Here is a 14,124-nt window from a genome sequence, read left to right on the forward strand (position 1 = left end):
ACAACTGAGGCCATTGCCAAAACAGTATGATACACACACACACACACACACACACACACACACACACCATTGAATCCAAGGCTGCCAACACAGCCATCCCCCATCCACTCCCTGCCCCCCTGTGAGCTTGTTCTGTGGGGGAGGAGTGGACGAGCGACGCCTCGGTTCAGATGCCCTTCAGAGAGAGAGAACGAGAGAGAGACGGAGGAAAAGAAGGATGGAGAGCTTTAAAAGAGTGAGAAAAATACAGATATAGAAAGAGAGGGTAAGTGAAAGAGATACAAAGAGCCTGAGAAACATAGAGAGAGAGAGAGATGGAGGGGTCGGAGGGGTGGTAAGATAGATTGCATGGGCATTATCAAGAGGCTAAGAGTGAGGGAGAGATGAAAAGAGGAAGAGGTTGTAAAGGTCATTTGGGATAAAGAGAGAACTTCCCGTTTGATGATGGATAACAATATTATATTTGTGCCCTGCCTGCCTTGATAGCATCAGGACTGCATAGACAGCTGCAGTGTGAAGGAGTGGTGAGGGAGAGGATGGTATCCAGTGTGAGGAAGAGGATGGTATCCAGTGTGAGGGAGAGGATGGTATCCAGTGTGAGGAAGAGGATGGTATCCAGTGATGAGGGAGAGGATGGTATCGAGTGATGAGGAAGATGATGGTATCCAGTGTGAGGGAGAGGATGGTATCTAGTGATGAGGAAGATGATGGTATCCAGTGTGAGGGAGAGGATGGTATCTAGTGATGAGGAAGATGATGGTATCCAGTGTGAGGGAGAGGATGGTATCTAGTGATAAGGGAGAGGATGGTATCCAGTGATGAGGAACATGCACGTCTGTTTGTACCTTGGTGTTGATAACTAGTGAATATCCCCATCTCCATCTTACATAGGTCTGACCTTCTCAGGAGTGGCTATTTAATACAGTCCGTCTTCCTTAAATTAAGCATGGTCATCACAAACCAGTGTAATAATAACCTCACTGGCTGGTTATTATTACTTTTTTAATATCACAGCAGTATAAAGATCTATGGTTGATAACTGAGGATGAGTGTGCGTGTGCGTGTGTGTGTGCGCTGTGTGTTTATGTTGTGTGTTTGTGTGTGTACGCGTGTGTGTGTGTGTGTGTGTGTGTGTGTGTATGTTGTGTGTGTATGTTGTATGTGTATTTGTGTGTGTGTGTGTGTGTGTGTGTGTGAAGTATGACTGATTGGTGTTAGTGAATTCACATATTCACACTCACGCACATTCAATCAGACCTGCTCAATCGCTTGTTCACACCCTCACATACAATCAGACATGCTCAATCACTCGGGCACGTCATCCTCCACGTACACACACGAGTCTCCATCCACACACACTCAGATATTCCTTGACACAACGTAAAGATGGCCGCCATTCTCCGGCCAATCAGATGGACTGGACGCAGTTGCAGGCTGATTGGAGTGGTGCTCTTCGGTCTGGCCTCCAGCATTACCGGTCACCCCAGGAGCCTGACCATCGCATAGCAAGAGGGAATACAGGATACACATTGAGGAGAATTCAACACCAGAGTGAATTACGGCTACCGCACTCAGTTGCGTGCGTTGCAGTGCTGGGGACGCATCCCGTTCACTTTACATGGGTTGACGTCATCCGTTGCCGAACTGAATTGTGGGTCCGTTGCGTCGCGTTGCTCCCGTCGCTCGCGTTGAGAAGTTGTTGCTGCACCGACGGACGGCACCAGCCAATCAAATTACAAACAAGCAAACAACAGACGGCACCAGAAAATCAAATTACGGTTATAAATAAGGAGGGAAATGAAGACTAAACACAAGCTGTGAAGTGCAATCAAATCTTTATTGGTGCTCAGGCAGTCAAAACAGCCTTTAGGCTTTAGGCGTTCGGACCTCAGCGGTTGTTTTTCTTAGACGGTCTGTTTGGGAGAGGCTCTTTACACATTACCCAACTCTGCTGGGCAATTGCCCCCCAACCTCCACTCACACACATGCAGACACACCACACACACACACACACCACACACTTACACCACACACACACACACACATACACACACACACCCAGACACACACACACACCACACACACACACACACACACACACACACACACACACACACATGCACAGGTGTATGTGTGTGGTGTGTGTGTATCTCCCATCAGCCCCTGTGTCTGTGTCCCACTGCAGACTATGTGGCTGCAGTGACTCACACTTGGAGCCTCTGTGCCCTGCAGTGGTCAGTGGTGGTGGTGGTGGTGTCCTCCTCCCTGCCCTCTCCCCTGATGAGAGCAGACAGACGTTACTTCCAGTGACTGGGCAGAGGGCATGAGGGGAGTCGGGACATGGGCGGGCGGGCGGGCGGGGGGACTGCGCCGGGGAGAGAAATTGGAGCGGTTGGGCACTCACCTCCAGTGTGTGTGCATGAGTTTGTGTGTGTGTGTGTGTGTGTGTGTGCATGAGTTTGTGTACATGAGTTTATGTGTGCGTGTGTGTGTGTGTGTGTGTGAATCAATCCATATGACGTGTGTGTCTGGGTTGTGGGGAGGTTAGCGAGGCAGAGCGTGCTGAGGTCATGGGTGTGTTGTGGTGGTGACCTCACACTCTGAAACCCTCGCTTGACTGAATAGCCCGGGCATGTGACCTCTGTTTGAACCGCAGCTTCTACATTTGGATCAGACTCATTTCCCCCTACTTACTCACTTTGCCTCCTACTGTCAGAATTCTTTGAATTATGTCCTTATAACATTTAGTCATCATCTCTCTCTCTCTCTCTCTCTCTCTGTCTTTCTCTCTCTCTTTCTCTCTGTCTCTCTCTCTCTCGCGCTCTGTCTCTCTCTCTCTCCTTTCTCTTTCCCAGGTAAAACTGGCCATACTGAAGTGGTGCGGGTGGTCTTCCATCCAGAGAACATCACTTTTGGGAATCTGCTGAAGGTCTTCTGGGAAAGCCATGACCCCACTCAAGGTTAACACTGCAACAGGCACACACACACACACACACACACACACACATACATTATTCACATTAGACCAAAAAACAAAACTAGAAGCAAAGTATTGTCCTTGTCATGTGCATAAAGAGTTGGTCCGCATGTTCAGTGGCCCCAGTGTTGCTCTACAAAGCTTGCGGGCTTGCATCACTCTTGGTCTCTTTCTTTCTCTCTCTCTCTCTCTCTCTCTCTCTCTGTCCATCCTCTAGGGCGATTGATTATGGCCGGGCAATAATGAGCAGCGCCATTTGGAGTGGCGCAATTAGGCCGCCAGAAGCTCCACTTCATGCTCAGCATCGGCTAAAGAGCCAATCAGAGACAGCCATCCGGGTGCTTATAATCAGGCTTTAACTGCAACCCCACCCCCTCCTCCCCCCAAGCTCAACCCCCAATGCAACCTCACATGGGCGACATGTGACCAAAGCCTGATTAGCTGCTGACCAAAGCCCAAAGTTTCAGACCAAGAGTGAGAATGACGGCTGGACACATGCACAAGTAACCCTTGGAAACCCAGCTGCTAACTGCGTCCTGGAATTCTAAATAATTTACAGTTACTCCTTGTTGCAAAGGGAGGTGTTAGATTACCAACCTTTTAATCAGTCTATTGAGACCACATACTAGCTCTGACAAAACCATTCCACTTCTGTGACCTTAAAGGAAAGGCGTTACAACCGCATATGCTAACATATGCCGCACATGCTCCCTGGGATCATGGTGAATGCCCTTTATCCATGCCACAAAGCGACCTTTGGTGTAGTGCTAATAATGGATAATCCATGTTGGATGTTTTAATGTTCATCTATAATACAGAAGCATCCCATCTTTTTTCTTTATATGCTTAATGTCACACGCGCAAGTTTAATATTTTAAGAAGTCAGACTTCGCACTACAACTTCTAATTTGCAGCTCTCAACTTGGGCTGCACTTAGTACACTCTTCCACCTTTCCAAGGTTAAAGCCATTTTACATATGAAAGGGTGTGTTTTTAGAAGGGATAATATGGTATGATGTCTTATAGTACCTGTCAACCTTCGTGATTATGTGCATGAATTATGGTGGTACGGAGCACGGGTAGGTAGGAGAAAATAGAATCGACAGGCTTCAGTCTTCTTTCACTACCACGGAAAAACAATTATGCCCGAGGAAGCCTCGAAATCAGTTTCTATATCCAGATCAGGGTGAACGGCGCTTTGATGAAAATTACACCATCGCTTAGTCTTAAGGTAGTTATGCATCGGGGGCAATCAGGATTCATTTCTCCATGCCCTCTCCGATCTTCAAAAGAAAGAGCTCTAATCTTCGGTTGGTGAAAGATTGTGGCCAGACTGGAACGAGTTTGCGAGAAAACTTCTTGATTGTCAGCTATTATTTTTTCAAAAAAGGGACATTCACATCATGGACTAAACAAAATGACAAATCTTTCTGCTGAAGTTGCCTGAAAACGACTTGTCATTTTCTACATATTTACTTCTTCACACTTCTTACTTGCTCATACTTGTTTTAATAGCTTGATGGTGTTTTGGGCCCCACCGTCGACTTCAAGGCATCGCTGCCTTGTCTAACCTAGCCCTGACCCTAACCCTAACCCTAAACCTAGCCCGAACCCTAAACCTAGCCCTGACCCTAACCCTGACCCTAAACCTAGTGCCTTCCAGGCATCGCTGCCTTGAAGTCGACGGTTTGGGCCCAAAAGACCATGTATTGTTTTGATACGTCACATGTTGTTTTTAGATTCGTATCAGTTTGTTCATTGTTCATGTCCTCCTCTCCACTCCTCCTATCCTTGTAGGCATGCGGCAGGGTAACGACGTGGGCACCACCTACCGCTCAGCCATCTACACCTACACCCCTGAGCAGCTCCAGGAAGCCCAGGCCTCCAAAGACCAGTACCAGAAGGTAAGAAGAACCCCCCTCCCCCCATCACACTAAGGATGATCCCCCAAAAACATCACACTATGGACGTAGTTGAGTTGCCAATGGCTGAGTAACTGATGTGTATGTGTGTGTTGAGTTGCCGATGAGTGAGTGATGTGTGCGGTGTGTGTTCAGTTGCCGATGGCTGAGTAACTGATGTGTACGGTGTGTGTTGAGTTGCCGATAAGTGAGTAACTGATGTGTATGTGTGTGTTGAGTTGCCGATGGCTGAGTGAGTGATGTGTATGTGTGTGTGTTGAGTAGCCGATGGCTGAGTGAGTGATGTGTACGGTGTGTGTGTGTTGAGTTGCCGATGGCTGAGTGAGTGATGTGTATGTGTGTGTGTTGAGTAGCCGATGGCTGAGTGAGTGATGTGTACGGTGTGTGTGTGTTGAGTTGCCGATGGCTGAGTGAGTGATGTGTATGTGTGTGTGTTGAGTAGCCGATGGCTGAGTGAGTGATGTGTACGGTGTGTGTTGAGGACAGGAGTTTGGGGAGCTGAGATGTAGGCACGGTATGGAGCAGTGCGGTGGTGGCCTCTGTGTATGTGTGTGTGTGTGTTTGTGCATGTAGGTGTGTGTGTGTGTGTGTGTGTGTGAGTGTGTGTCAGCTGTGTTATGTGTTATGCATTATGTATGTGAGCTTAAACGAGTGCGACGGTGGACAAGAAGAGCCTGAGAACACACACACTGTGTGAGGGAGAAAAAGAGGGGGTGCTTCCTCCCTCTCCCTCTCTCTCTGTCTCTCTCTCTCTCTTTCTCAGTTCAAGGAAAATTATTGGTATGACAAAAGCCCATTTTGGCGTTGCCAAAACACAGATTAAATGTAGAATGCAGCATAGAGATAATGGGAATTTTTAAATTCAGGAGCTAGCAACTGTGTGTGTGTGTGTATGTGTGTGTGCGTGTGCATGCGTGCGTGTGTGTGTTTGTTTGCAGAGAGTTCATCTGTGCTGTGTGTGTGTATCTCTTATTCAGTGTCCTTGGTATGCTGCCTCTGGCTTCCTTCACCTTCCCCTTCCTCTTTCTCTCTCTCCCTCTCTCTCTCCTTCTCCCTCTCCTCTCCCTCTCTCCCTCCCTCTCTCTCCTCTCTCCCTCCCTTTCTCCTCTCTCCCTCCCTCTCTCTGCTGCAATGTAATGTAGTGAGTGGTGCTGACCGACTGAATGCAGTGCATCACATGCAGAGGAACCCCACCCTACCTGAGTGAAGCTCTTCCCGTAGAACAATAGAATTAGCCAAAGAGTTAAGAGCTAATGCTAGCCTCATACAGAGGAAAATGCATAGATGCTAAAAGAGGTCTAAACATACAGTTTAAAGAGGTCTCTCTCTCTCTTTGTCTCTCTCTCTTTGTCTCTCACTCTTTGTCTCTCTCTCTGTCTCTTTCGTATCCTCTCTTTGTGTCACTTATACATATACAGCATTTTTTTGCATTGCATTCGTATGTTCTTTATATTTTGATTTATTCCAGTCTGTTTGTCTTGCTCTTTACCAGTCCTCCTCCTTTGTCTCATTGTCTGCAAAATGTGTGTGTGTGTGTGTGTGTGTGTGTCTGTGTTGAAAAGTCTTACTGTTAGTTATTCATGCAATTATACCTTGAATGTTTAAGTTTGCCTTGCTGACTTCTGCCTGAATGGCATCCCAAAGCACTTTGGCCAGTGTGTGTGTATGTATGTGTGTGTGTGTTATTGCATGTCTATTGTGCTCTCTGTGCAGTGTTTTCTGCTCTTTGTGAGCCATGTTTACATATTGCAGGAGTTTCCAGGAATGGCTTTGCTTTGTGTGTTTGTGTGTCTTCTGTTGCCTTCGATTGAGAGTCTGAATCTGTGCACTGTGTCTCTGTGGAGAAACACCAAGCCGGCATTTATCTGTGTGTATGTGTGTGTGTATGTGTGTGTGTGCTGTCTTATTTTGGCTACCTCGGCGCTTCCATGCATCTGGTATCACGGCAACCGTTTCTGAAGGAATGAAAGGATCTCATCAAACACACACACACACACACACACACACACACACTACCAATAACAATTAGCTGTGTGCAGAAAACCATTCAACAGAGGCATAGGCACATATGTTCCAAAATATACCCCCACACACAAGCACACTCACAGCATACAGAATAGCAGCAAACAGATTGCTCCTCTGCCTGTCCCCACATATTTCTGTATTAAATTTACTGACAATAAAATCTGACCCAGCCACCTCAACGATGTGTGTAAATGAAAACAGCTCTAAACATGCCACGAGCCTCCAGAGCTTGTGTCAGCCGGGGGGTGGGGGGGCGGACTAGACCCCAGCACAGTGCACCATCGGCAGGGAGAGGCAGAGGTGGGGAGGCGATGCTTGGAGGATGTGAAGGTCCCCAGGAGTTTGGTGTGTGTGTGTGTGTGTGTGTGTGTGTGCTGGGTGGGTAGGTGGGTGAGGATTTTGGGGGGTGCAGGGGTGGCAGTTTTGGGAGGTAGGCAGGCGGGGGGGGGGGGGGGGGGGGTAACATATGGGTCAGATTTGTTCGTTCACGCCGGGCTGCCCCCAGCTGACGCCCACTCCCATCTGCACACCTCCTAATGCGCCTCCTAATGGCTGCCTAATAACGCCAGGGGTGCTCGGGGAGGCCCACCAAACGCTCTCTGGCTCTCTATCTCTCCACTCTTTCTCTCTTCCCTTCCTCTCTCTCTCTATCTATCTATCTCTGCTCTTTCTCTCTTCCCACTACTGCTCTCTCTTCCCTTCCTCTCTCTCTCTCTCTATCCTATCTCTGCTCTTTCTCTCTTCCCTTCCTCTCTCTCTCTCTCTCTCTCTGCTGTTTCTCTTTTCCCACTACTGCTCTCCCTTCCCTCTCTCTTTCTGTCTCTCCTTCTCTCTCTTCCCACAAACCACTCTCTCTTCCCTCTCTTCCCTTGCTCTCTCTCTATCTTTCTCCCCTCTCTCTCTTTCTCTCTCTCTCTCCTCCTCATGATCCCATCCCTTGTTCTCTCATTTCGCTCAACCTCTCCCTGTTCCACCTTTCTTCCTCTCCTCTCTCTCTCTCTCACTCTCTTCCTCTCTTCTCCTAACTGAAACACTGCTGGGTAAAGGCAGTCCTGTGCCTGGCGCACGTGCCTCTATGTGGAACGGTGGAGGAGGGCTGTTTGGGAATGCACATAATTTATGTTGCCTGTGAAGCGCCGCGCAGCCTCTCGGAGCCTGACTGCTGTGTGGCGTAGCTGCACCAGGAGATGGCCATGATTAAAACGGTTACACGCAGTGCTCAACTTTGAACTACGCAGGCAGAGCAGCACGCATGCCTGCACATTCATGCATGCCTGTGTGCCCCATGCAAACCACAATACAATAGAATATTATACACAATATAGTAGATTAGTATTATACACAATAGAATAGAATAGAATAGAATATATGCACTGTATGTTTATTTACACAGCAGAATATTCTATTATTATCAGATCTTTTGAGATTAGAGACTAGATTTTTGAGATTTGAAGTTCATTTGAATCAAATGTTCAGTAACTGCAGTAAATTAGTTTGGTGATTGTGTCCTTGTATAGCTTTAGAGTCATGTAGAACTAGATTCAGTCTGTGGATTTCCTCCCATTGTTTTGTCATTCAGTGGCAAATGGTGATCTATGTGTTATTGTGTGGCTGTTAGATTGTTGTAAATCCACTGTGGGTTGAAGTGCATTCAGATTGATTTGGGGACGTCTCCACCATGTAAAGATCCCCTCACTTATCCCTCTATCCTAGTTCCACTCATCTTCCCACCCTCTGTCCCCCTCCCTCATTTTCCTCTCTCTCTCTCTCTAACCCCCTCCTGCCCCTCTCTCTCTCGTCATTCCTGTCCTCCTCGTCTTGCGTTCATCACATCCTTTCTTCCTCTCTTCCACCCTCCTTTTTCCCTCCTCCTCCCCCTCATCTTCTCTCTGCCCTCCCTCTTTCCCCTATCCTCTCCTCTCCCCTCCCCTCCCCTCCTCTCTTCCGCCGTATCAAGTTCTCTCTCTGCGCTCTCTCATGTCTCTGTTCTCAGCAGTGCAGGCCAGACAGGCTTCACATGAAATCAATATTCACACAAGTGGATAAACGATGACGGTGACTCACTGTATACATAATACACATTATATTACACATCCGTTACTAATGCCAATGTGTTGATCATTTCAGTGTGCTGGTTGTTATGTCATATGATTGGCAGCCATCATGCACTGCATTCATTCAATGCTAAAGCATGATGTTATTGTGTGTATGATTTGTCGACAGCTTTGTCTTTACATGTGTATGTATATATATATATATACAGTATACAGAATCTATTTCTTAACAAAGGGGCAGCCGTGTCCTACTGGTTAGGGCTTCGGACGGAGGGTTGCCGGTTCGAACCCAGACGAGTAGGAATGGCTGAAGTGCCGTTGTAGCAGGCAGCTCACTGCGTCGGGATTAGTGTGTGCTTCACCTCACTGTGTGTTCACTGTGTGCTGAGTGTGTTTCACTAATTCACAGATTGGGATAAATGCAGAGACCAAATTTCCCTCACGGGATCAAAAGAGTATATATACTTATACTTATATACTATATATGTGCTGTGAATTTAGTCCAGTCGTTATGACATAGTTGTGCTCTACTGTAGGTATTGGAATACATTTGTCTTAGATCGGGGTCACATTCACTCGGTTCATGTTTGCTCCCATTAGATGGGCACTACAAGGTAATGATATTCATCAGCTTTGTCTAATATTCAGGGTTCTCCTTAGCCTGGGTGCCATTCCGAACTTAGTCCCGCCCACAACATTTGAGGTCGGGAAGTTCGGTCTGGCATTGCTCCATTGTGGAGCAAGTATGCTCGCCCTAGATCAGGCGGACAAATCAAATCGGGCTTTACGATGATGGACAGGTGAGCAACAGCGCCTGGTCTATCACATCATCTGAGCACGCTTAGATTAGGCTTATGTTTGAAACAAAAACGCTGTGGCTAGAAGGATACATGGCTTTTAAGACCCCATATGGAAAATGCATATTATTTAATGAGGTTTTATCACTGAAAACGATTATTTCTGAAAACTTTGGCCAAAGTTGAGATGTGGGAAAACTTCGTGGTTTCACTTTCATCAAGGGAAAACAAGCTGTTGCATTATTAAGACATGTTCCCTCGTTAGTTTTGAAATCTCTGATTGACCACCTGTTAGAGGGATTTTAGGCAACCTTTTCCCAGCTGTTTAACATGTTTGTAGCATATCAGTGTTCAACAGAATTATTTATTTTTAAAAACGGAGGGGATATAGGCTATCTGTTTTTTCCTAATAGCCTACCCTACTACGTATCTCTTAGATTTCGCTAATGAGTGTTGTAGGCTAGGAGTTATTGACGGCCAGTGTTGGGCAAGTTACTTCAAAAGCGTAATGCATTATTTATTACTTGTTACTGTCATCTCAAAGTAATTTGTTACATTACAATATTACTGTCTTTGAATTGTAAGGCATTACACTACGTTTACATTACTTTCACCAAAATAACAGGAAATATGGATTTGGTGTTCTCATTAGATCTTCATGTGTTCAATGCAGCTCATTACACGGATGTGGTATGGCATAATGACTGAGCTAGGTTTAAGGCTAACAAAAGAACAATATAATGGTTGCAGTTATGGTTCATGGGACGATGTAGGCCCCAAAGGCCAAAGGTCACTCACAACTTAATATAGTAAAATATAGCCATAGTGAAATTGTATGTTGACTTTAAATGGTTCTCATCATTGCTGGTTGCCTTTCCTTCCACTTACAGGGGTGTAGACTTAATGCAAATAGTTAAAAAAAATGGCTACGATCTTTGTCTGTAAAAGCAACATTTTAGTTATTCTCACTGCTTGAAATGAGAAGTATAACCATGTTAGATGAATGGCAGAGATAATTCAAATTCCCTTTCTACAGTCATCTAAACAAGGCAATCAAATTCCAGGACCAGCATAGATGACTTTTTTAATTCTTGGATAATCTTCTCTGGTGCCAATTGAGCATTTCTCAATTTTGGATTAAAAAGCAAAGTAACTAAAGTTACTGAGAATTGTACCGAGTAAAATATTACTGAAATTGTATTGGTAATGCCTTACATTACTGCATTACAGCAAAAAGCAATGCATTATTGTAATTACATTACTGTTTTATGCATTACTCCCAACACTGTTGACGGCACTAACTTTTCTCAAAAGACCAGAAAACAATGTTAAGGCATTTGTGGAGAAGAAGGATGGTTTGTGTGTTTTCTTCCTACACCTCACGGTAAGCTATTTCGTTGCTCTGATTGGTTAGGTCTATCCAATTGAGTGCAGAGGCATTCCCCCCCTGTATCGGTTGAAACACGCCCCATAATTATGTCCCAATGGAGCAGTATCAGACTCATATTCTGACTAGAATTGAGTATGACTACGTCAGGCTAGGTTCTCCTCAGTCTCAGGATTCTCCAAATCTATGACTTTTGGACATGCTTTAAGCGTCTTAAAAGTGGAATTTGGTAGAATGCTTTCATTTCCAAACAAACACACTCCCAACCTTCAGACATCTCCCTACTGTCCGTCCTGTTTCGTACAGATGGCCTTGGTGAGGATTAGGGTTGGGCACCGAAACACGGTTCTAATATGGCACTGGTGCCGACGCAAACGGTAGGGGAGAGTGGGGACAGTTGCAACACTTTTTGCATTTGGCTCTGTTACTCAGAGACGTTTTGGATTAGACAAACCAATTTTAATACAATACACTTACATCTATCTGTTAATAGTCTAAACCATTTAAAGATAATTACAGAATCTACATTTTTCACAATTTGCATTTGAATGTAAGGAGTCAGATGTTGCAACTGACCCCGGGCCCGGGGACAATTGCAACATTGTTTGGGGTAGTGTTAATTTTGTCACCTAATTTTAATTTAGTCATAGTCTTAGTCTTGTGACGAAATGTCCTTTTTAGTCTTTGTCATATTTAGTCATTCAAATATCATTTTGTTAGTCAAGTTTTAGCTTCCACTAAAAAGTCTCGTCATTTTAGTCTAGTTTTAGTCAAAAGAAAACTAAAGGTATCTTAGTCTTAGTCAGTTTTAGTCAACACATTTTAGTCTTTTTTTTTTTAAAACAAATTATTTCTGATTACCATTTGAGTCAAATAGTGTTTCACACATCTCAATTTTCCAACAATATTGTGTGTGTCCACAGGGCTACTTGTCTGTTATAATTACTCATTCTGATTTTTTGTCAGTCCCAGATGTTTACATGCACAGGTAAGTCGAGCTACAGTTATAGCTCGGCTGGGATTTGACCATAGACAGTAAAAGATTTGACTGGACCACTGTCATATTCGTAGACCAGTGTTTCTCAAAGTGTGGTCCGGGATCACCAAGTGGTCCTTGAAAGCAGGCGTGGTAAAATACAATATAGATGAGTTGTTTGCCAAATAACTTGTAGTTAAATCCAAACAGTTCTGCAACACTGTCTATGTAAGATATGCCAGTTTAAATCATACAGAATGAATCCTCTGACACAATAAGCAAAGTGCAAAGACAATAAGCAAGGTGGTTCAGTGAGTAGGCCTATAGACTAATTATAGGCTACTGTTGAAGTAGGTCTAATCTTTTTTTTTTTTTTTAGCTAGGGTTAGTTAAGTGGTCCTGAAACTGAAATAGTTCGAGAAACACTGTCGTAGGCCAATGTATTAATGTTTTTTACTCATACTAGCTAGATGGCTTATATGCTAAACACAACACATTCCCCAAACAGACTCTCCATCTTAGCCATAGCTAACTTGCTAGCTTAACTTTCTATATTAGCTTACTTGCTAGCAAACTTTGCATCATCAGTCTAACTAGATGAATAGTTGACATTACATGCTGAACATTTTCGTATGGACATTCTGGGTATGTAGCAGTGGCATAAAGCTTAGGTAGTTAGCTTGCTAACTCTGGCAGAAATCTCCAGTGTTCTTGTTCCATGTAGTTTTGTGTTGCAGCCACAGGGTTGCAGCAGCAGCACGTGACTAGCCTACAGGAAAGCTGTTGCGCATGAACTCATTCGAATATTTTGAAAACGTAACAGCTAGATATTCTGTCTTCTCATTTTGTAGACGAACATGAAGGGAGATTTTATCTTAGTTTTTATTTCATGCAAAAACATTTTAGTCTCGTCTTTTTTCACAACAATAATGCATCTTAAGATAGTCTTAGTCAGTGTTTCAGGACATTACTGACGTCTCATCATCGTCTCGTCTTAGTCATGAAAAAAAAGGTCGTTGACGAACATATTTCCTCTCGTCTCATCTGACGAAATTAACACTAGTTTGGGGATGGTTGCAACATGTTAAAAAATACAATATATTACAATATATGTCAGTACAGCAAAATGATTATTTTTGTATGTAAATACAAGTTATGTAAGTTATAATAATATTAGAGTGTTATTTATTCACCAGCTTTGATTAGGTGACAATTATAGAGTTGTCTAGATGAGTAGGCCTTATGTGCAGTGGCGATTGCTGCTCTTTGGAACAGGGGAAGCTCTGATAAAAATCAGTAATTAAATTAATATTATTAAGGTGCTATATTGTTCTTTGAGGGCAAAAAATCCCAAACAGTAGGCTATAGAGTTGGCATGGCATGTAGCCTACACCGTTATTTAGCGCGCTACCTAATTTAGCCTAAATACACAACTGGTTTTATTTACAGTATGCTATTTACAAAGACAAATAGAAACCGACTGTATTGCTCCCAAATTATGAGAATTTGAGATGTAACTTGCCTTGTCTCTCGACTTCACCTGCCAACACTAACGTTAACGCATCCCTGCCTTGAACTGCCGGATACGAGGCATCACTGCATGTCATGCGCCATCTCTAACGTCTTGCTCTGATAGCAGCACATCCAGATACAGTTAGCTAACATAAACACTGGATGTATAAACCAGAGGGATGCACCACATAGGCGAGAGATAGGACAGTGTTGCGTGAGCCCAAGTAGCTTTAAAGCGATATCACGAGCTCCTGTCAAAATCTAGCAGTGGGCCTAACTACACACAAGCAAAAGGCTATGAAACAACATCAACAGTATAGCCTACGTTACACAATATCCTCGCTAATGCGCTAACTGGCATTTATTTGAAATGTTATCAGCAAAGTCGTAGGTGAAAACTTTATTTCACGGTGTGTTCTAAACATCATAATGGCATGTTATTAATCTTTCATGTGCATGAGGCCCATATAGCAT

General features: G+C 44.4%; 1 protein-coding gene across 3 annotated transcripts in view; it reads left to right on the plus strand.

The window, feature by feature from the left end:
• The window catches only part of msra (methionine sulfoxide reductase A), an 87,363-nt gene that overhangs the window by 54,127 nt on the left and 19,112 nt on the right, over positions 1-14,124 (plus strand). For all 3 annotated transcript variants that reach the window (XM_048250713.1, XM_048250711.1, XM_048250712.1), the window contains 2 exons: positions 2,856-2,960; positions 4,775-4,881. In XM_048250713.1, coding sequence (XP_048106670.1) covers positions 2,856-2,960; positions 4,775-4,881 — 212 coding nt within the window. The remainder of the gene's footprint in view (positions 1-2,855; positions 2,961-4,774; positions 4,882-14,124) is intronic.

Source organism: Alosa alosa, chromosome 8, assembly GCF_017589495.1.
Source record: "Alosa alosa isolate M-15738 ecotype Scorff River chromosome 8, AALO_Geno_1.1, whole genome shotgun sequence".
NCBI lineage: Eukaryota > Metazoa > Chordata > Actinopteri > Clupeiformes > Clupeidae > Alosa > Alosa alosa.